The following is a 23,630-nucleotide window of genomic DNA, read 5'->3' as shown; positions in this document are numbered from 1 at the left end:
TGTTTTCAAAAAAAACTCAGTCTAATTATTATTTATTCATCTTGAATAAGGTAGCTTTGCTAAGCCTGTTGTGTCACATGTGAAATGGAGATAATAGCCTTGTCCCTTGTCCTGTTGTTAACAGTATAGCATATGTATTAGTTTTCTAGGGCTCCTGTAACAAACTACAACTAGGTGGTTTAAAACACAAATTTATTGTCTCATACTTTGAGGCTAGAAATAAAATCAAGGTGTTTTTAGGGCCATGTCATTTTGAAGACCGAAGAGGCAGTCCTTCCTTCCTAGCTTCTGGTGGTTGCTGGCGGTCCTTGGCATTCCTTGCCTATAGATGCATCACTCCCATGGCCGCCTACATAATTACATGGCATTCTCTCTGTGTGTCTGTGTCCTAATTTTCCTTCTCTTACAAGGACACCACTCATTGGGTAGGAGCCCAACCTAATCCAGTATGACCTAATTTGAACTTGGTTATATTTGCAAAGACCCTGTTTCCAAATAAAATCAAATTCACAGGTACCAGGAGTTAAGAATTGAAAACTTTTTTGGGAGACTCCGTTCAACCCAGTATAGGCTGCCTTCTGGTTACCCCAAATTCCTCTTTGGCTCACGTGCAGAATACATTAATTCCAAGCCAGCATCCCCAAGAATTGTAACCCATCCTGTCGTCAGTTGAATGTCTAAAATCTCATCTAAATGACTCAAGTCTAAATCTCATCTTCTCTGTCAGGTGAGACGCCTAATGTGGTCCATCCTGGGACAAAATTCTTCTGCATCCATAGACCTATGAAACTTAGGAAATAAATCATCTGCTTCTAGAATATAGTAGTAGCGCTGGCATAGGATAGACATACCCACTGCAAAAGGGAGAAATTGGAAGGAATGAAGGACTTACAGTGCCAAGCAGGTCTGAAAGCCAGCAGGGCAAATTCCATTTGTTTCAAGGCCTGAGAATAATCACCTGTGGCATGATGCTCTGTCCTTTGCATCTACTGCTGCCCAACCCCTGTAGCCTTTGCATCTGTGGCTCTGCTTTCAGAGTAGTTCTTAATTCATCCCATCTCTAACGCTTTCAGGCCAGGCTGCCAGTGTTTCTGTAGATACGAAATTCTTGAAAACATTGTTGGTCTCCCACTAATGTCAAGGGGCTGTCCATCTACACCCATTGACTCTGCATTCTCAGCATTCTGTCTAGATAAGCTAAGACTTTTCCAGATCATCAAGTGCTGGTTTTCTTTTGCTTAGCAGTTCCATTTTCAGGGGTGCCTGGGTTGCTCAGTTGGTTGAGCGTCCAGCTCTTGATTACAGCTCAAGTCAGCATCTCCGGGTTCGTGGCATCAAGCCCCGTGTCAGGCTCTGTGCTGACAGCATGGACCCTGCTTGGGATTCTCTCTCTTTGTCCTTCCCCTTGTGCACACATGCTGTCTCTCAAAACAAATAAATAAACTTAAAAAAAAAAAAATAAACAGTTCCTTCTTCAAATTATCTTAATCTTATTTCACCCATAAGCAGCCCAGACACCAGACCACACCTTTAGCACGTTGTTTGGAAATCTCAGCTAAATCTCCACACCAGTTTTGCTTTTCACCCAGTTTTGCTTTTTTAACACATTTCAGTTGGGTTTCCCCATTTCCAATAACATGTTTCTCATTTTATTCTGAGACCTCACTTGGAACATCTTTATAGCATTCATATTTCTACAAACATTGTTCATGACAACATACGTATTCTCTAAGACGGTAGCCGCTTTTGATACGTGCCTTATATCTGTCTGAGCCCTCATCAGAATTGCCTTTAATATCCACGTTTCTACCAACCCTCTCTTCAAAGCAATCAATTTAGGCTTTTTGTGAACACCTCCAAATTCTTTCAAACTGTACCCATTACCCAACTGCAAAGTCATTTCTTCATTTTTAGTCATTTTTTATAGTAGCACATCACTATGAGTACCAAAATCTGTGTTAGTTTCCCAGGGTTGCCATGGCAGATTACCCCAGCTGAGTCACTTAAAATGACAAATTTGGGGGGAGGCACAATTCAACACAGTATATAGCATTTTGTGCAGAGTTCACTTCTCAGTGTCTAATAAAGAATGCCCAATAAATGTTTCCTGCCTTTTTTAAAGGACCCTCAGTGTCTAACATACAGTATTATTTATGAATATTAAGTAATTAAATGGACTTTCTCAGGTAGGTGAAAAAAACTGATTATTTTGAAACCATAAACCCTATTTAAAATGAGGTGCCAGAACTCAGGACAAAAAGGTCTGACCAATATTATCCTTTGAGGAATTAGATTGTCATTTTAGACTTTTTTTCTACCACTCTGTATCATTGATTCTTTGCCTGCTGCAACTAACTGGCCATCTTCGGTTATCATCTTAACCATTTCCTGAGTTTTCTAGAGCCTTGTCTTCTGAAACCAGCACTGTCTAGTAGCCTATATGTAGTTGTACCCTTTTCAGGACCCCAAATCTAGGATTACCATTTCTATTTGATATTGGTAGTTAACAACCTGCTGTAAAATGAATCCTTGAATAATCTTGAATTCTAATTCATTAGCCTCTAAACTCTTCTTCAGAATAACCTTCAGAATATTTTTTTTTTAGTAAAAATTATCCACTGAGGGTAATTCAGTAGGTTTTGAGTAAGTCTCCGGGAATCTGTATTTTCAAAAGAATACACAGGTCTGATAAGTTAAGCAGCTGCCATTCCAAATTTTCTGGACTTAGAAAAGAATGAAAAGATTAATCAGGTTTATTTATTTTGTGATTGTTACAGTTGTTACCGTTGTTTTTCTTGCCCTGTGTTTTTCCCAGTAATTTTATAATCTTTTTTGTTTTTGATTAATAATAGGAAGGATTCTAACACAATAGACTTCTCGAGGAAATTAATGAAAACTTATAAAATCATATTATTTCTACTAGGATTATTGTAAGATGCTTGCCTTCACTCGGTTGTCATGAGTGAACTTGAAAAATCCTTACACAAATAGTATGTAAAGGGCAGCACACTATTGTGTGAAGAGCTCTGTCCAAGAGTCCTGGCTGACTAGCCGCATACTGCATTTGGACCAGTCGTCTGTGACATTATAGCACAGATCTCCCTGTCCAAAATACATTCCTAGCCAAGTAGTGATTAAGAAGTGTAAATGCTAAGGGTGGATGTCAATGATGAATTGAAGACGGTTATCCCTTTAACACATTTGGTGCAGAAACACCTCTGCTTATGGACTACCATTAGCAATGGTATGACCTAGACAGCCTATATGTGTGTTGTTTTTCATTAATTTTGGAATAATTTGAGACTTAATGGGGAAGTTGTAACACTGATACAGGAAAAAAAATTACAGCACACCCTTTATCCACATTTTCAAAATGTTATTTTACCATGTTTGCTTTATCGTTCATTTCCTCTCTTCCTCTCCCCCTCTCTGCATATTCATTCCCCTTCACATCCAGTTTTTTTTTCCTTGATACTTTTGAAAGGAAGTTGCAGACATACTGTCTGTCCGTTACCCATTAAATATATCCATGTATGTTTTCTGAAAATAAGGAAATACTCTTTTATATAACTACAATGATCAAAGTCAGGAAACAATGATATCGTACCACAATAAAAAATAAATTAGCCAACTTATTCAAACTTTGCCAGAGAGAGACTGGAGAGAGTAAAGGATTAGGAAAGAGATTGATATGGGGACTCACATGACGCTCATTTGTCATGACTCTTTAATTTTCTTTAATCTTGCACTGTTTTTGTCTTTTATGACTTAAACATTTGTGAAGAGCATAAGCCAGTTTTGTAAAATGTCCCTCAATTCCAAAATAGGTTTGGATGGCATGCTTTCAATATTTAGATAACCAGGTTTAAAATGTTCAGTGTATATTACAATTGGGTTTTAAATGCTTATTTAATTTGTAAAGAAAGAAAGGTACCCTGCCCTGAGTGAATTTTTTTGTTTTGTAAATGAAAATACTAAGTAGACTTCGAGAACTGAAATTTTGAGGTTTCTTTAAAACTAAAGGCAGTTACACATCATGAGACATTTTAAGTCGGCAATGAGTGCATCAGGAGTTTGGTATTAGGGAGCTGATAGAATATAATCAAAGAATATCTAGACATGGAGAGATTCCTGTTAGGTATTAGAAGGTATGAAATAAAATTGGCATAGTCATTTCTGGGGGTAAGTATATATTTTGAATTTGGTGTTGAAAATCTTTAGTGCATTAAGGGTAAAGAGGTGTAGGATTGGGCCTTATGTTTGAGGTAAGGTAAGCAGTGGTGCAGAGACAATAATGAACAAGAGGAGGAGAAGTGAACAATTAAATTAGGGTTCTTCTAGGAAATTTGTGTGAGTAATAGATTCAGAATAAGGACTCAATATAATATTAGGCTGAAGAATTGAGAGGATGTACTCTAGCAGGATGCTTTAGTGTAAAGTGACCTCCAAGTGGCCTTTGAATGAGACTTTATAATTGTTTGTAAAAACAGACTGGAATGATATGCAGAGTATCCCTACCCTACATAAAGGTTAAAGAATTGTTAGAGATTTGAATGGGCTAGTGAACAGTTGATAGAATTGTATAATTAGAAATAATAGCAGGGGCTAGAGGGTTAAGAGTATCAAGGAAATCAAGACAGTATTAAAACACTGAATTCTTTCACATTTTGGATTCTTTGTACAGGAACACTGGTATGCGAATTTGATGTTAGTGGTTTTAGTGTATAAAATGTTCTGTTAAATTACACACTTTTAAGAAAGATAGTCTAGAATTGAACCTTAGGCAGTTAATGTTATATAAAATATTCATGAATATTAATGTGTACCCACTATCTGTCAGACATTCTTTTAGGTACCAGGGATCTAGCTTGTAGGTGAACATAATGTTGTGGCACTTACACTGGAAAGGGGACTGGAGAGTCCTATGAATTATATGTATAATACTCTGGGTGGTGGGAATCACAACAAAAGCTCGGGCATTGGGGACTGAAAGTAAAAGAGGAACGTTTTAAAGCAGTTCACTCTCCAGGATTACAGTTGTCTTACTTTTTTCCTTGTGCCTGTAACTCTTTTTGCCATTCAGTGCCTCTGTATAACTTCACAACTTTGCACTGACAGTGTGTCCTTGGCATCATCTCTGCCCTGTGGTCTGGATTGTATATATAGCACTCCTCTACTTAGAGATGGTATATAATAGCTTAAAGCTGATGGTAGATTCTGTTTATCTGAGCAACTATATTTGCACGTTACGGTTTTCTATACATTTTTCTTTTTTAAAAGGACACTGTCAAGTACTTTTAAATGACTTTTGTAATAACAATTTCCTGCTTGTATTTTTTGTTTGTTTCTATTGACTGCCCTTTAATTTTCTTGTTTGGAATGGGATATAATAAGTTAAAGAGGCTTTTTATGCGTCTCAAATGATCAACATTAAAGCTCTAGGAAAAATACATTTTGTTTATTTCTAGTTCTTGTCAATAAAATAATAGTATTTTATGGAGAGTATTCCTTTAAAATTTTTAAAATACTTTAAGATGTAATGGATTTATTTTCTTTAAGAAATGGTTTTTTGTGGCTTCTGGCTGGCTCAGTCAGTAGAGCATGCAACTCTTGATCTCAGGGTCATGAGTTTGAGCCCCATGTTGTGTGTAGAGTTTACTTTTTTAAAAATCCGTTTTTCTTTACATAGAGGTATATGTATTACCTAATGCATTTTTAAAAATACAGTCCAAAAAAGTACAAATTTAGCCCTCAGTGTTCCATAAACACTGCAAGTAAATTTCAGCCCAACTGTATTTCAGTGGCTTCAAATCTGAGTTTGCTTAGCTATCTGTAACCTTGTTAATAAACTGGAAATTTTGTTGGTAGTTTTAGTATTCTGGTATTGGTATTAGTATGTATGACATTACTTGCTATAATTATGTTTTAAACTAAGCTTCCAAGAACAAATACAACTTTTATATATGATATTAGGTGTTATGATTATGATTGAAACTAAACTGCCAAGAACAAATACAGGTTTATTTTTCTCATCTTTTCTAGTCTTTTTTATCCCCCAGATCCTGTAGTCACACACAATAAGTAAATGTGTGAGATTTTCCCTCCAGTTTCAATTTCCTGTTAAAACATATAGGAATTAGTGGTCAGTGGAGTGGTTATTTCTTTATTGATTGAATTTTAGTGTAAGTAACTCTTATTTGAGGAATGGCCTTGTCAAAAATATTTGCTGACCACAGCTGCTTTGTTGTAGGAGGCCTGACAAATGGTAGTGGTCGATATATCTCTGCAGCGCCTGGAGCAGAAGCAAAATACCGGAGTGCTTCAAGCACTTCCAGTCTGTTCAGCTCCAGCAGCCAGCTCTTTCCTCCTTCCCGGCTTCGGTATAATAGGTCTGATATTATGCCTTCCGGCCGAAGTAGATTATTGGAAGATTTCAGAAACAACCGCTTCCCAAACCTTCAACTTAGAGACTTGATTGGGCACATAGTTGAGTTTTCTCAAGACCAGCACGGTTCTAGGTAAGTGATTGTGGTTTAGGATACTGAGCACTGTATTTTTGCTTTGAAAATTACTGCCTTGTAGGAGTCTAAAATTTTCTTGACTGGGATCATTTAAGGAACTTTTTACAGAATAAAGGCCCAATAATGGATTTCTTCTTCGCTATTAGGACATATGATAAAAATAAAGGTTTTTAAATTATTTATGGTTTCCCAGTTTTCTATAATGAGAATACTTTTATAATGAAAATATAGGAGTGCCCTTTTTTGGGTTATTTTTATTACATTGATTCTGAATACACTCAACTTTAATTTTCCTTTGAAAAGAATGCTCTGAATTATATTTGTGGATGTAAATGTCCCTGATGTAGACCTTGTCTAAAAAAAAATTTTTAAAAGAAGGTTAAATGCTTTTGTGTTTGTATTTGTATAGATTTGTATTTGATGTGATATGTCTTAAGTTGAAACATTTCACTTTTCTTTTAGAAGAATTTGGTGACTTTGAACATTAAACATAATGTTCTCTTATAGTACTTAAGGTACATGTAAATTAGTGTTCTTCTCAAGATAGAACACAAAAAGGAAAATAGAATTGTAACACATTTATTAAATTTAATTATTTTTTCCTTTTATAGTTTTATTTTATCTCCCTAAAGTTGAAAATTCCTTAAGAGTAGCACATGAACCTTGTGTCATTCACAATGGCTAGGAATTCATTTGTGTTTGATAAATTTACTTCTAAGGGTTTCTTTCATTAGGCTCTAAACTTAAATATTTAATACTATTATGAAAAATGTATGAATAACCAGTAAAATCTAGTTTTCTTCATTGATTATAATGCAGATTACAATATATCCAAATGTCTGCCTAATAGTTACTTTAAATTAAGGCATTATAAAGAAATGCTTTATAGCTTTTGCCTTTTTTGCTTTAAATTTGCTGTTCACAGTATTAAATGTGTTAGTACTATTCCTGGAAGTAATTTTATGTGTATATATGTGGGGGTGTGTGATACTCAAGTCAGATACAGATTTTGCAGGAGCTTATTTTCAATGTGCTGTGATGACATATAAAATGTTTCCTATATAGATTCATACAACAAAAACTAGAGAGAGCTACTCCAGCTGAGCGACAGATGGTATTTAATGAAATTCTACAAGCAGCCTATCAATTAATGACAGATGTTTTTGGAAACTATGTTATACAGAAATTTTTTGAGGTAAGCACATATACATATTTGTACATCCAACTATATTGCTGAATGCGTAGAAAAGTTCAGAAAGTTGGGTAAGAGTCATTTTCATATAAAAATATATGCACTTGGGAAAAAATATTTTGCAAAGTATGTATCTGATAAAGATTTCATATCCAGACTATATAAAGAACTAAAACTCAACAAGAGAACGACAACCCTATTAAAAAATGGACAGGAGAGGGGTACCTGGGTTGCCCAGTTGGTTGAGCATCTGACTTGGGCTCAGGTCATGATCTCGCGGTTTGTGAGTGTGAGCCCCACATTGGGCTCCATGCTGTTAACTTCGTTCCCGCTTTGGATCCTCTGTCCCCCTTCCTCTGCCCGTACAGAGAGAGCTTGTACTCTCTCAAAGATAAACATTAAAATAATGTAACAGACAGGAGGAGCACCTGGCTGGCTCAGTTGGTGGAGCATGTGACTCTTGATCTCAAGGTTGTGGGTTTGAGCCCCATGTATAGAGATTACTTTAAAAAAAAAAAAAAACAAAAAATAAAAATGGACAGATGACCTGAATAGACCTTTCTCCTCAGAAAATATACATGTAGCCAAGAAGCACATGAAAAGAAGCTCAACATCCTTAGTCATTAGGGAAATGCAGATCAAAACCACAGTGAGATTCTACGCTACATCTACTAGGATGGCTTTAGAGGGCCGGGGGGAATAACAAATGTTGGTGGAGATTTGGAGAAATTGGAACCTCATACGTTGTCAGTAGTAATGTAAAATGGTGCAGCTATTGTGAAAAAGTTTGGCAGTTCCTTCAAACTTTTCTTTTTTTGAGAGAGAGCACGTGTGAGCAGGGAAAGGGACAGAGGGAGAGAGAGAATCCCATGCAGGCTCCATGCCCAGTGGAGGTGGCATGAGGCTCAGTCTCATGACCTTGAGATCATGACTTGAGCCCAAATGAAGAGCTGGACACTTAACCACCTGAGCCACCCAGGCACCTCGGCAGTTCCTTAAAAAAAAAAACCTAAACATAAAAATTATCTTACAACCCAGCAATTCCACTCCTGTATACCCAAAAGAATTGAAAACAAGGACTCAAACACCGTTTGTTTCCGCATTATTCACAGTAGCCAAAAGGTGGAAACAACCTATATGTCCAACAGATGAATGGATAAATGTGGTATATGCATACAATAAGAATGTTATTCAGCCACGAGGAATAAAGTTCTGTTACATACTACATCATGGATGAAGCTAAGTAAAATAAGCCAGATGTAAAAGGACAAACATCATAGTGTTTTTCTTATATGAGATAGCTAGAACAGCCAAATTGATAGGGGCATAAAGTAGATTAGGGTTTACCAGGTGCTGAGGGGGGGGTGGGGGGGTGGGGGTGGGGTTACTGCTTAATGTATGCAGTGTTTCTGTTTGAGGCAACGGGAATGATTTGGAAACAGTTTGTAGTGATAATTGCACAACATTGTGAATTAATGCCATTGAATTATGCACTTTAAAATGGTTAAAATGACATTTTATGCTATATATTTTATCACAAAAATATTTTTAAAATATGGGCCTACTTTAAATGAGAAGTTTAGTAGTAATCTGATTAATATTTGAAAATATAAAGCATTGAGAGTAAATCTTAGATGAAGAAATTAGTGATAATAGTATAGTCTTTATTTACATTTGTTAGATGTGTCATGTATTTTGTATTTTAGCTAATTTTCAGTTTACAACTAAGTATCTCTGTTTTAGTTTTACTTAAGTTTCCTCCACAGTTACATCAGAATATAGTTTGTCTGAATGTAATTTGGTCTGAATGCATGGTCAGAAGTTCATTACGTTAAAGATGAGGGGATTTTATTTGTTTAAAATGAAATGTAATACTGTGTACTTTAAAAGAATTACAGGTGATTAATATATTAGTAAAAAGGAAATTTTAGATAATGAGACTTAACCCCCCCATAAAAGTAATGCAGTTATTTCAGGCAGTTCTGGATTTATCTTAATTAGCTTTTACCTAAGTCCTCTTCCCTACATGATTACAAATTGTGATATTTTAAAAATAGAATGAATAGGCCGCAAACAGTGGGTTATTCAGGTTTAACAAAATTAATATAATGGTTATTTTTATTAATACTGATTTCTTTTCTATCAGTTTGGGAGTTTGGATCAAAAATTAGCTCTCGCCACTCGTATTCGTGGGCATGTTCTGCCTTTAGCCTTGCAGATGTATGGCTGTCGTGTTATCCAGAAAGCTCTGGAGTCTATTTCATCTGACCAGCAGGTAATTGTAAGTTAAGACAAACTTTTTGTATTTTATTCAGTTTTTAAATTATTACTTTATATTTCCCCAATTAGAATAAAATACTTTAAATAATCTGTCTCAAACAGTACGTTTTAATTACATATTATACTATAGATCTTTGATCTGTCCTCTTCATTCTCTTCAACATCTCTTCATCTTTAAATGAAGATAATTTGAGGGCCTGCTGTGTGGGAAGCAAAATGCTACACTTGCTTATTTGATTTCCTGTAGTATCAGGAATACCTTTATTGTTTCCAAAATGTATTTGGATTGTACCACTTTTTTTTTTTTTTTTTAACTTTTTTTAAATGTTTATTTTTGAGAGAGAGACAGAGACAGACACAGAATCCAAAGCAGGCTCCAGTCTCTGAGCTGTCAGAGCCCGTCGCAGGGGTCAAACCTATGAACTGGGAGATCATGACCTGAGCTGAAGTCGGACACTTAACCAACTGTGCCACCCAGGCGCCCCAGATTGTACTACATTTATAACCACAAGAATAAAATTTTTCAATACAGTGCTTTTTTTTTTTTTTTTTTAATTCCAGTTCACATAAAAACATAACACTTCACAATTTGTGTGTCATCCTTGCACAGGGGCTATACTAGTCGTTGTACCATTCCACTTTTTTTTTTTTTTTAATGTTTATGTTTGAGAGAGAGCGTGAGTGGGGCAGGAGCAGAGAGAAAGGGAGACACAGAATCTGAAGCCAGCTCCAAACTCTGAGCTGGCAGCATAGAGCCTGATGTGGGGTTCGAACTCATGAATCATGAGATCATGACCTGAGCTGAAGTTGGATGCTTAACCAACCGAGCCACTCAGGTGCCCCTGTACCATTCCACTTTTTTCTTTTTTTTTTTTAATTTTAATGTTTATTCATATTTGAGAGAGAGTGTGTGAAAGTGAGCACAGGGTAGAGGCAGACACAGAATCTAAACTGGGCTCCAGGCTCTGAGCATATAGCCCGACACGGGGCTCAAATTCAGAAGCTGTGAGATCATGACCTGAGCCGAAGTTGAATGCTTAACTAACTGAGCCACCCAGGTGCCCCACCATTCCACTTTTACTGTATATGCTGCTGAAGCAAGCACAAGTAAAAAAATTTTGTTTTATTTTTTCCATAAATCATGAATAAGACATTTTAATGAGAAAAAAAATCTTAATCTTATGTTTCTATTCTAAGACACTCAAAACTAGTTTTCCCTTCCTTCCTATCCTTTTTTTTACGTTTTTTTTTTTTTTTAACGTTTATTTTTTGAGAGACAGGGACAGAGCATGAGCGGGGGAGGGGCAGGGAGAGAGGGAGTCACAGAATCCAAAGCAGGCTTCAGTCTCTGAGCTGTCAGCACAGAGCCCAACCTGGGGCTTGAACTCACGAACAGTGAGATCATGACCTGAGCCGAAGTTGAACGTTTAACCAACTGAGCCACCCAGGCACCCCTCTGCCCGTCCCTTTTAGCTGCAACTTTATTTATAACATGCAAGAAAGACCAGTTTAAAGATTTTTTTTTTTTAAAGCTTAAACCTTTTTTTTTTTTTTTTAAAGGTTGAACAACCAGGCTAGCAAAAAGGTACTCAATACATACTTTCCTTATATCAAACAAGCTAATATTTTAGTACAGTGTAACTATACAAAATGTATAAAATAGAGATATGTTCACAAAGGAAACACTATAGGCTCAGAACAGATTTGAAAAACCATGCTATTCTCATTGGTTATAGTAACTGTAAAATGATTGTAATGTTGAATCGGACTTAGTTTACAAAAAAGTCACACACACACACAAAATATATATGTATATGTACGTATGTATCTATATAAAGTCCCCAAGAACTATGGTTCCTGTAAAATACTAATAGCCAGGTACTAGTGTATAAAATGTGAAGTTCTGGGGTGCCTGGGTGGCTCAGTCGGTTAAGCATCCAACTTCGGCTCAGGTCATGATCTCATGGTCCGTGAGTTCAAGCCCCGCGTCGGGCTCTGTGCTGACAGCTTGGAGCCTGAAGCCCGCTTCAGATTCTGTGTCTCCGTCTCTCTCTGCCCCTCCCCCATCCATGCTCTGTCTGTCTCTGTCTCAAAAATAAATAAACATTAAAAAAAATTAAAAAAAAAAATAAAATGTGAAGTTCTGACATTGTATTCATTTTTAGGAAACAAAAGAAAATCCAAAACCATTTTCATTACTGTTGAAAGTCACATATGCTAATAAGTAACTTAGCTATGGCCACTGTCAACTATGTACAGCTATATTTAAATTGAGCGGACAAGTGGATACAAAGCTTGTCAACTGGGACTGGCACAGTTAAGAGAACTGTACTGATTCTAGGAGAGGTCTGAAGACGTGAAACCACCCATCTACATAATTCACATTTCTGCCCCAGCATTACCCTCCCCCATAAGGTTTCACAAAATGCCAGTGCCCAGCAGGAATCATAATGCTGCAAGGTAAGAGTTTCCCCAGACTTCTTTGATGTTGGCCTATAGGAGAATATTAAGCATACGTCGGCTAAACAAAGCAGTCAACCCACCCATCTGGAAAACTGTGGTGCACGGTTTCCTTCCATTCTGGTTGTACTAGAAAGTACTCCAGTTTTTAAATGGAGCCAGATTTATATGTTAGCTCTGTAAAATATTGAGCTACTGTAGCAGCAAATATGAAAATACAGAAACAAAACCAGTTTTATTTAAAAATTTATTTCTGTGACCTCAAAACAATCTTTTCCTTCTTATCTGTTTCCTGTAACCAGACATCAATTTCTTCAAAGGATAAAAAATTTAAAGCCAGTTGCATTCTATATGCCAATTAGAAATTATACACATAAAGTTCTTAAAACTTTCATTCAATAGGAAATTAACCTATAAATTCTGTTAGTTAACAAGATTCACGATTCTTTTTTTTTTTTTTTTTTTTAACGTTTATTTATTTTTGAGACAGAGACAGAGCATGAACGGGGGAGGGTCAGAGAGAGGGAGACACAGAATCTGAAACAGGCTCCGGGCTCTGAGCTGTCAGCACAGTGCCTGACGCAGGGCTGGAACTCACGGACCGCGAGATCATGACCCGAGCTGAAGTCGGCCGCTTAACCAACTGAGCCACCCAGGCGCCCCAATTCACGATTTTTTAAAGAGAAAAGAGAACACCTGTAAATGGGAATATATCAAATTTTTGGATGGAAGAAGGCTTATTTTAAATCAAAAAAGGACTGATGTAATTCCAATCATACTCTGGGAATTTTTTGGTAATTCATCAAAATAATTTTTAAAATTATTTGAAATAGGCAAGAATATTAAGAGTTTGAGAGTAAATGCTGATCTGCTAGATTTTTGAAAATAAATTGTGAAGCATCACTAATTAGTGTGGGTTTCACGTGAAATTAAGCAGACCTTAGGAATGAAATTTATAACCCTAAATAGATAACTATTTTCTATATAACTAGCTTATGTATTACCATGAAACATAGAGTAAAGGAAATAATTATTTCTTTAAAGGTATCAGTAATTAGTAAATTTGGAAAGAGATTAGCTTTGATTCTCCACCCATATATATTATTGTATAATAAATCCCAGAATTAAAAACAGTCATAACATGTATGGATGAATATGTTTGTATGTGTGCATTAATCACACCATTGAAAATTTGTGAGAAAATAGCATTACTCTGGAGGAAATCCTGAGTTTTAGAATAATTGAAGATATGTCACAATGGAACAAGATGAACAGATTTTGATTATTGTAGATGCTTACACAAATGCTTGATCCTAAGTCTCAAACCGGTATAGATAAAGATATTTTGGGCATGCCAGGGTGGCTCAGTTGGTTGAGCTTTCAATTTCTGCTCAGGTCATGATCTCACTGTGCCCTGTGATGGGCTCTATTATGACAGGTGAGAGCCTGGAGCCTGCTTCGGATTCTGTGCCTCTCTCTCCCTTTCTCTCCCCCTCCCTTGCTCATGCTCTGTCTCTCTTTCTTTCTCTGTCTCAAAAATGAATAAACGTTAAAAAAAAATTTTTTTTTTAATGAAGATATTTTAAAGAATGAGATCTTGTCAGTTGCAGTAACATGGATCAACCTAGAGGGTATTATACTAAGTGAAATCAGAGAAAGGACAAATACTGTACCTGTGATTCCAGTTATATGTGGAATCTGATAAACAGAACAACAGACTCTCAACTACAGAGAACAAGTTCTTGTGTGGATAGCAGGATGGGGAGGCAATAGGTGAAAGGGATTAAGAAGTATAAACTTCTGGTTATAAAATTTAAGTCACAGAGATGAAAAGTGCACCATAGAGATTATAGTCAATAATGTAATAACGTTGTATGGTGACTATACCTTATTGTGGTGCACATTGTGTAATGTGTATGATTGTTTAATCACTGTTGTACATCTGAAACTAATATAACATTGTTGGTTACACTTAATAAGTAAATAATAAAGACTTTAAATGTCTTTAATACTTGAAAATATAAAGCACAGGGAATAAGCCTTAGAGAAACCTGTTAATAATGGTATTGTTTGGATTGTAAACTAAGTAACATTTTATTTTGTTATTTAGTTTATAGTTAAACATCTGTGTTGTATTTTGGCTTAACAGAATTTCTCTACAGTTATTCAGTAGGTAGTAGGTAACTGGGAGTAGTGGGTAGCTGGGAGTTCTTTGGTTGAGAGAGATTGTAAATGTGAAAACCTTACTAGTAAGCAAAGAAATACACATGAAAGGGTCATTTTTCCTGGTTAAATGAACAAAAATCTAAAATTTCCCAAAGATTTGTCCCTGAAGAAAGTATCACATAATAAAGAAAAGTTATATTAAATGAGTTCTTTAATATAAGCTCATTAAAAAAAGAATTAAAATGTCTGTTTTCTTCCTATCATTGAGATAATATGTGAAAGTCACATAGCCCTTAAGTGCTCAATTCCTTACCCTTTCCCATGCACTTAATAGACTCATGTAGGTATTAAAAATAATTTGAAGGAAAGGGAGTGCTAAGCAGAGAAAAAGTATAGAATTTGGAATTATTTGTATATGTATATTATAGTCTGCTGAGAAAGTTGTGTGGAAGGTATACAAAGTGAAGAAAGTCATTTAAATATGGCAGGTTCAGGATCCATCCCTAGGCTTTTTTTTTTTTTTTTTAATTTTTTTTTTAAACGTTTTTATTTATTTTTGAGACAGACAGAGCATGAACGGGGCAGGGGCAGAGAGAGAGGGAGACACAGAATGGGAAGCAGGCTCCAGGCTCTGAGCCATCAGCCCAGAGCCCGACGCGGGGCTCGAACTCACGGACTGCGAGATCGTGACCTGAGCTGAAGTCAGACGCTTAACCGACTGAGCCACCCAGGCGCCCCCCCTAGGTTATTTTTTAACAAGTGTCATTTACATTGCAATCCTACGAAATGTTTTGGTAACCATCTCAATTTCTGTTTGGAGGGGCAGGGAGTATGGATTTTAAACTTTGATATCTACAATATTGCCAACACATTTTTGAGTATACTTTTGTACTCTTTCTAATCCTGTTAACGTTTCTTGATGAGGTAATTTTTTAAATGTCATCTTCTCTTTGCAGAGTGAAATGGTAAAGGAGCTAGATGGTCATGTACTCAAATGTGTGAAAGATCAGAATGGAAACCATGTTGTACAAAAATGTATTGAATGTGTTCAGCCACAGTCACTACAGTTCATCATTGATGCTTTCAAAGGACAAGTAAGGTTTATTTTTGTCTTCTAATTAGCAGGGCATTCTTTTAGCATTGGAGTGTTAACACATTTTTCCTAAGTCACAAGATTATAATACCCAGTAATGACAGACAAAAATAGGAGACAAAACTGAATGTACAGTGATTTCTGCCTCTTTAATAGAGTGCGTCAATAGATAGCTTCATTTTTTTGAAGCTGAAAAATGTGGAAATAAAAGTTCAGTTGTATTACTTTGTTTTGTTTTTAATTTTTTTTTAATCTTTATTTGTGAGCAAGAGAGAGAGTGTTAGCAAGGGAGGGGCAGAGAGAGGGAGACACAGAATTCAAAGCAGGCTTCAGGCTTGGAGCTGTCATCACAGAGGCCAATGCAGGGCTTGAACTCATTATCCGTGAAATCATGACCTGAACTGAAGTCAGACCCTTAACCGACTGAGCCCCCCAGGCACCCCATCAATTGTATTACTTTGGGATCACAGCTATTAGAAACCCAACAGTGTTCTCCAGATTTTCGGGGAGAAGTAAAGGAGGGAAGAAGACTTAAGACTGTACAGTAAAACACAGAAAATAAATATCAATTAGTAACTAATACATATCTGGTTAGGTTCCTTTTGATCAAAATACCTGTTAGCTCCTGAATTGAGCACCTCACTTTCCAGTCTTTACCAATAGGATGGTAGTCATATTAGAGGTGACTCCCCACCCTTCTATTTTAGATTAATTCAGCATGTCATCAAAAACCTGTCTGCCTCATAGAACTTTCCAGAAATGCCAGATAAAGTAAATGTATTTCTTGCACTTGTCTTAAGGTGTTTGTACTTTCAACTCATCCTTACGGCTGCAGAGTGATCCAGCGCATCCTCGAGCATTGCACTGCAGAGCAGACTTTACCTATCTTAGAGGAACTCCACCAACATACAGAGCAGTTGGTACAGGTATGAACTCCGTAATAGTTGTCAATGTTTATGTGTTTCTGACAGTGGTTCAGAATATAGGGAAATGTAATTTTTCCTAAATTAACATACTGTAAAAACACACAGTAAGACAAAAAAGCTTCGTGTATTCTCCTGACTGTATACTACTGGATCTTCAGAAAAATAGTATCTTTCTAAAGAATAGTCATTATTTTTAAGGGGTGACTTAAGGAAAGTAATTTTTAAACATCTGTACTTAGGATCAGTATGGCAATTACGTTATTCAGCATGTCTTGGAACACGGTCGACCTGAAGACAAAAGCAAAATTGTTTCTGAAATCCGAGGAAAAGTCTTAGCCCTGAGTCAACACAAATTTGCCAGGTATTGCACTATTTTCTAATTCCAAGGGTCAGTTCTTTCAACTCTTTTATTAGTAAACAAATGCGTGTAGAATATGACATTCAAATATATGTTTCTTTTAGTAGAGGGAAAAAGCACATACAGACTATTCCTTTTATTCTTGAAGACTCCTCATGACAAATCCATCTGCCTATGTATATTCCATTTTTGAAGTCTGTATTCAGAAAATGATTGGTCTCCCCAAACCTATAAATGCAAATTAGTTTAGTGCTTATTAATGAAAGTCTCAGACCTTACTAATGACTTAGTCTCTAGTTTCCTCTTTGTAATTTTAATTTTAAGAGGCATGTAATTACACTTGTGAATATCCAGTATGGGTTACTCTATAATACTAATTCTTTTTTTTTGTTTGTTTTTGAAAGTAAAGGGTAAGAGAATACCATCTTCACTCTTTTGTCTTCCAATGTGTTAATAAGCAAGTTCTTTTAAAACCAAGGGAAATTTACTATAAAGGAAAAAGTAACAAAATAATTTTTTGTGTATATACTTGAATTTTTAGCAATGTAGTAGAAAAGTGTGTTACCCATGCCTCCCGTGCCGAGAGAGCTTTACTGATTGATGAAGTTTGCTGCCAGAATGATGGTGCTCACAGTGCCTTATACACCATGATGAAGGACCAGTATGCCAATTACGTGGTTCAGAAGATGATTGATATGGCTGAACCTGCCCAGAGAAAGATAATCATGCATAAGGTAATACAGCTTATAGCACTTAAAATAGATGATTCAATTTGTGTGACTTTCAGGATACAATTTTAACTTCCTAGGTTTTAATTTCCTCATGTGATGTAACTGGAGAAAAAAAATCTAAAATCAATGGATAACCTTTGACAAATGTAGGTATGGTGTACCCTTTTATTAAAATTCTTAAAGTAATCTCAATAAAATCAAATTTATTTTTCATCTATTTAACCTGCCTTTAGCATTGCCCATCCCCATCTTATTGAGATATATTTGATTTGCCATGATACATGGGTTGAACATTGATTTTAAAATCTAATTAGGTTTTCTCACTAATGTAATGCATTTTTCTAAAGAGAATTTGGGTGTTTTTTTTTTTTTAAGCATTTTTCTAAAGAGAATTTGGGTTTTTGTTTTTTTTTTGTTTTTTTTTATCTCTGTCTTCTCTCTAGAATCTAGCTCATAAATTTCCATAGGAAAACTTACTGTTAAAATGAACACTAGATGTGGGGGTTCTGTGTGGCTCATTCAGAAACTTGATTCTGGCTGTGGTCATGATGTCACAGTTCCTGGGATCCAGCCCTGCATTGGGCTCTGTGCTAACAGCACAGAGCCTGCTTGGGATTATCCCTCTCCCTCTGCCCCTTCCCTGGTCGTCCATGTGCTCGCTCGCTCGCTCACTCCAAAGAAAAACTTAAAAAACAAAAAAGAAAAAGAAAAAGAAAACCCACTGGAAGAAATACTATATACTCCATGTTTTTGTAAATTTATTCATTAAGAAACCAGGGACAGATACATAACTTCTTTGGACCTCTTGTCGTATAGAGAGAAGTAGATCATAATTTTTTTTTACCTTTTTAAAATTTAATATTTCTGCTTAAAAGTATATACATAGAAAAATTGTCAGTCTTCTTTTTAACAATTACATTAACCATTATCATCTTTATGACATTTGGATTGTTTCCAGGTTTTTAACTGTCATAAGCAGTGCTGTATGTGAATGTCTTTGCGTGATTAACTGTTTTGTAGGATAAATTCCTAGATGTGGAATTGTGGGGCAAGTATGTAAACATTTTACATGTTGATAGACACAGCCAGGTTTTGCTTTAAAAAAATCTGTACATGTTTGCACATCTATCCAAGATATAATAAGAATGCCTGTTTTGCCATCATCTCATCAATGCCAGTTATTTATAAACTTTTTGCCAGTCTGTGTGGAAGATAATGATATGATTCTAATGAGTAGTTCCATTTACATTTTAAAAACTATTAGTGAGATTTTGAACAATTTAAAATCACACATCACACATCTGATTGCTCATTTATGTCTTTTGCTCTATTTTCCCTATTGTCTCCAACTTAAGCTAGAAAATTCTGCCTTCATCAACTTTTAAAGAACTTAATAATTCACTCGTGATGCTTCCCTGCTATGTTTGGAGCCCCGTCTACTATTTGCATATGTAACAGTTTAGAAGTAGTGGTTTGTTTATTCATTGGACAGTTTTGAGAGTATAATTGGAGAGATTGAGTAGGATGAACTACTTTCGAAAACAACTTTTCTTTAAAGGATTTGTATATTAAAATTCCAGTTATTCATTCTAAGTCACCCAGATTTAGGAGTGCTTTTTTAAGAAACCAGAAACCAAAGTCACTTAGATTTACTAAGCAGATTATTTATCTTTCAGATTCGACCTCACATTACTACTTTGCGCAAATACACATATGGGAAGCATATACTGGCCAAGTTGGAAAAATATTATTTGAAAAATAGCCCAGATCTAGGGCCTATTGGAGGACCACCAAATGGAATGCTGTAAAGGAAAGAGAAAGAAGATGATGTAACCATGTGAAAAGAATGTTTCTTTTGTGAATTATCAAAACACAACTCAACTATGAATCTTCAAATTTTTTTTTAAAGCAAAACTATTTATTGACTTTATTCATCCATTTGTAAATTTTTTAAGGTTCTTGTGTATATTTGGGGGGGTGGGGGTGGTGAATTATAAATTATATTCAGCCCTGAGTGGAGACCTATCAGATTGGATTGCTGGCAAAGCACAGAATGCCTGTATATGATGTAACTATCAAAAAAAAAGCTGTCACATATTTTGTAAATTTTTACCTTGTAAAGTCGCAAAAAATAGTTTTTAAAGGAAAAAGTACAGTATTCTTTTAATAAACTGGCTTGCAGTCTGGTAGGTCTACGGACCCCATAGCACAACAGGTTTATAGAGATGTATATAGAAATATAGTCCTTATTTTTTTTTTTTGTCCTTTGTGTGAAGCCTTTTATAACCAATTAACAATCAACTGCATAAATATTATTAATATTTTAAAAAGAAGGTTAAGTTGTATTTTGGTAATTCACAAACTATCATGCAAATAAAATCTCCGCAAGTAAGATAAGAATTAAATGATCTGAGATGAAAGAACTTACATTATTTACAATGGATATGGTTTTAATACAAATACTGCCCTAAAATGTCTCTGGCAATGTACAGAAGTATTGTATATACTTACATATGTAATTGTTGTAAGAGGTAAGAAAAAAAATCATGGTGACACTTCCATTCAGTTAAGTGCACTAAATGAAAAGTTAAGTCCCATTTTAACTTTTCAGTTTGGTTTGCAATCTGAGAAAGAGTAGAAATTTGTATATTGTTTTGCTTATAGGATTACAAGGACATGTTGAGGAAGTGTTGAGCTTTATTTTGCTTTTTCATAGTAGACTTTGCAAAAGTAGGAACCAGATAGAGGTGAAAAGGGGCCACTGAAAAGTGAATTTGATAGCTCAACATTTAAGCATGACTACATATTCAGATAGCTTTTTTTGCTTCCTATAAATATATGCATTGTGTGTGTAGTAATAGATGTAAGTTTACACTTTAAAAGCAAATCTTGTTTCAATGTTTATTATAAAAGCCTTGCTAATTTAGTAGTGATGCTTTCCTTGGTTGTACAGGTGTACATTTGTAAACCTTCATGCTGTAAATGGAATTTGTTTTATCTCTTTGGGAAACATTTGCATTTTAGTGTACATTTATGTCCCTGCCCTATTTGACCTGGCATATAGTGTTGTATAATGTAAATTTATTTCTCCAAATCGAGAGTGATTTTTTAAAAATTTTTTATCTTTATATGGTTTCAGAAGTATGAACCAGCTTTCTTTTTATTATTGTGGGAAACATTTTCTTTTATAACATAGTTGTTGACTCTGTTAATATGGACATACTAGGATTTGGATCACTTTCAAGAAGTCAGGGTATTGTGCATAATAGAAAGTATTGGACTGAGATTTTTGGTTACCATGGAGGCCAATGCTTTTTCCATCTTATTAAATGTGATGTGACTTTTTTCTTTGTACAGAAGAGTACTGTATTTTTGAATAGCCTATTCCCAAGTAAGAGCAAATCTGTATGATAACATTTTTTTCTCTGGACATAGGACATAACAGTAACATGATGTACATTTACAAGCGGCCTTATGTACATTTCCCAACAATCTTTTTAAGGCAAAATTGTGACCATATGTGTATAATTAAAATCGTTTTTAATCCTTTGCCTATGAAAATATTTTGGAAAAAAAAACTTGCTTTGTATATTCAGTTTCTGAAAGATAAAGAAAGTGCTTTGTATTTTGTTGAAGTCAGTATTTTGTATAAAACCATTTATGTTGACCCACTTCTGTTTAGTGCTGACAACTAATGAACCATGCTATCTCTTTCGATTGAACATGTAAAGGATTTTTTTATTAGAAGTCTGCAGAAGAAAAGCATTCTTCTGAGCACAATATTGAATATAAAGGTTTTATCACTTAGCTGTTCTTATCATGAACCTAAAAATAATGGCATAAAGTTTGGGGTGCCAGGCATACTTTTTCATGTTTGACTTTGAGTTATTCTAGTTTTCTAACCCAACATTCCATGTTGAGTCCATTACATCCAACCACTTGTCACTGTCCCCTCTCATAGTCCTACTGGTTCATCAGCATGTCCCAGTCAACAGTGGCAGTGCTCCCCCCACCCATACAAAGCTGCTCTTTTCCCGTCCTACTTTGTTTTGCCAGCCTCAGAGTGTCTTGGCCCTGTGTCGAACTTTTGTTCCCAGTATCCACTCACAGTCGTGAGCTGATCATGATCCAAATCGTCCTTGTTGGAGATTGATAGTGACTTTCCTGGATTTGCACAGTTGAATTCCTGGCTTTCCTTTGTCCTGCAAACTTAGAAAGTCTTGGGGATAGCTGGGAAACTGAACCTTCTTCTTGGGGTTTTGATGTTCCCATGTATCCCAGTGTTGACACCCCAATCTTCCCAATACTTTGGGGCCTATTCTAGAAAAATATCTGTTCTAGAAATTTTACAGTCTGCCATTTTGGTGCCCACCTCTCTGATTCCACCATTTAATAAGTTGGCATGGAGTTTTGCTAAACTCTGACATTTCAGAATAAAGAAACTTTAATTGGGCAGAACCACTTAGACTTCACTCTTGAGTGTCTCCTTTTGATAATGGATTGTTTCTGGACCAGTTTGTCTAAGTCCTGGCTCTTCTTGGTTCATATGAAATAATGTTATCTTCACTTTGTATATTATGTATAAATTAGAAAATGAAAAATGTGTGAATAACATTGTATGAAATAAACCTGGTCTTGTGTTTTTCTCTAGATAAAATACCCTTCTGTACCTCAATTATAATTCAGATTGCCCATTCAAGTTTACTCTGATTTAAGGAAAAGAAAATATTTTTATCCCATGGATGCTAATCTGGGGCTACTGATTACTCTGATGATATTCGTGTCTTTGATTAGTATTCAGGATCTCTAATTACATAGAGCGATTACACACTTCATAGGATGAAACTTTTAGGCTGTTTACTTGATAAAATGATACTTCTTCAAGGTTGTTTTCAGGATTAAATTAAATCACTTATCTTTACCTATAGGTGTTTGTTTCCTTTCCACATGAACTTTTAGAAACAGTGTTGTTTAAAGGAGAAGTGCAGTTTGCGTTCAGGCATGGATTTGGAATTTACCTGGTGATTCATAAACTTTGTGAACTTGTGTGTGTTAACTGATCTAAGGCTCAAGGCCACATCTGTACCATGGGTAGTACTACTTAGGTCACTGATTTTAAGAATTGAGAATATCTTAAATAGATACATAGATCCCAATTCTCAACTAATGCTAATACTATTTCCATTCACCTCTCCCTTCTATAGCTGTTTATTTTAAGCCATACAGATAATTTGATAGAATCCAGAGCGGAGGTCTACATAAAAATACATGGGAAAAGGAATTTTCATCATACACATTGTGCCAGTTTTAATTGTATCTTCGTCTGGTTCTGTTCTGAGCTGAAAGCAATCCTTCTGGAATTGTTGACCTATCCCACATCGTAGTGTTGAAATTAAAAGACCCTTGAAGAAATAAATATTACATCCTCCCACACTAGCTTACTGACCAAAGAGAAGTCCTAAAGTGACCTTGGCAGTAGTCGTTCCATTTGCCCTCCTGACAGTGATTTTTTCAGGAAGGTTGGGGTTCGGGGGAGAAGGGCAGAGGAACCCCAGAGGAGCAGTGTTCACAGTCTGTCTTATCTAGCTAACTTTAAAGGGCCTAGCTGATGTGATTTGGATGCTCCAGACGGTAAATTCCTCTGTGAACACAAGTGAGAAGGCCGGGAGCATGGTGTCACCAAGGCTCACTTCTAGGAGGCTGCAGGGCACGAGGGGGTCTCCATTTTCCGGTCCCTAGGGTGAGTGTAGGTTGTGTAATCTTGGGCAAACTTAACCCTTTAGGCTTCTGTGGTACCATCTGTAAAGTAGGAATACTGTCCTGATTGCCCACAGAACCTTGAATCTGAGGAGTACTTGATGGTAAGAACCTACGAGAACTGTAGGACAGATCCTACAGGAAGC

General features: G+C 35.8%; 1 protein-coding gene across 8 annotated transcripts in view; it reads left to right on the top strand.

Annotated features, from left to right (window-relative positions):
* The window catches only part of PUM2 (pumilio RNA binding family member 2), a 99,526-nt gene extending 76,878 nt beyond the window's left edge, over positions 1-22,648 (top strand). For 6 of the 8 annotated variants that reach the window (XM_078444949.2, XM_081795162.1, XM_078444950.2 and 3 more), the window contains 8 exons: positions 6,251-6,518; positions 7,587-7,716; positions 9,860-9,994; positions 15,576-15,713; positions 16,513-16,638; positions 16,878-16,999; positions 17,538-17,730; positions 19,404-22,648. In XM_078444949.2, coding sequence (XP_078301075.1) covers positions 6,251-6,518; positions 7,587-7,716; positions 9,860-9,994; positions 15,576-15,713; positions 16,513-16,638; positions 16,878-16,999; positions 17,538-17,730; positions 19,404-19,535 — 1,244 coding nt within the window. In that variant the 3' untranslated portion in view covers positions 19,536-22,648. The remainder of the gene's footprint in view (positions 1-6,250; positions 6,519-7,586; positions 7,717-9,859; positions 9,995-15,575; positions 15,714-16,512; positions 16,639-16,877; positions 17,000-17,537; positions 17,731-19,403) is intronic. The other 2 variants (XM_078444951.2, XM_078444953.2) reach the window with 1 other exon arrangement.
* Positions 22,649-23,630: the final 982 nt, after the last annotated feature.

Source organism: Panthera onca, chromosome A3 (genome assembly GCF_046562875.1).
Source record: "Panthera onca isolate mPanOnc1 chromosome A3, mPanOnc1 haplotype 2, whole genome shotgun sequence".
Taxonomy (NCBI): domain Eukaryota; kingdom Metazoa; phylum Chordata; class Mammalia; order Carnivora; family Felidae; genus Panthera; species Panthera onca.
Note: the sequence above shows the minus strand (reverse complement) of the source record. Positions and strands in the feature narration are given on the sequence as shown.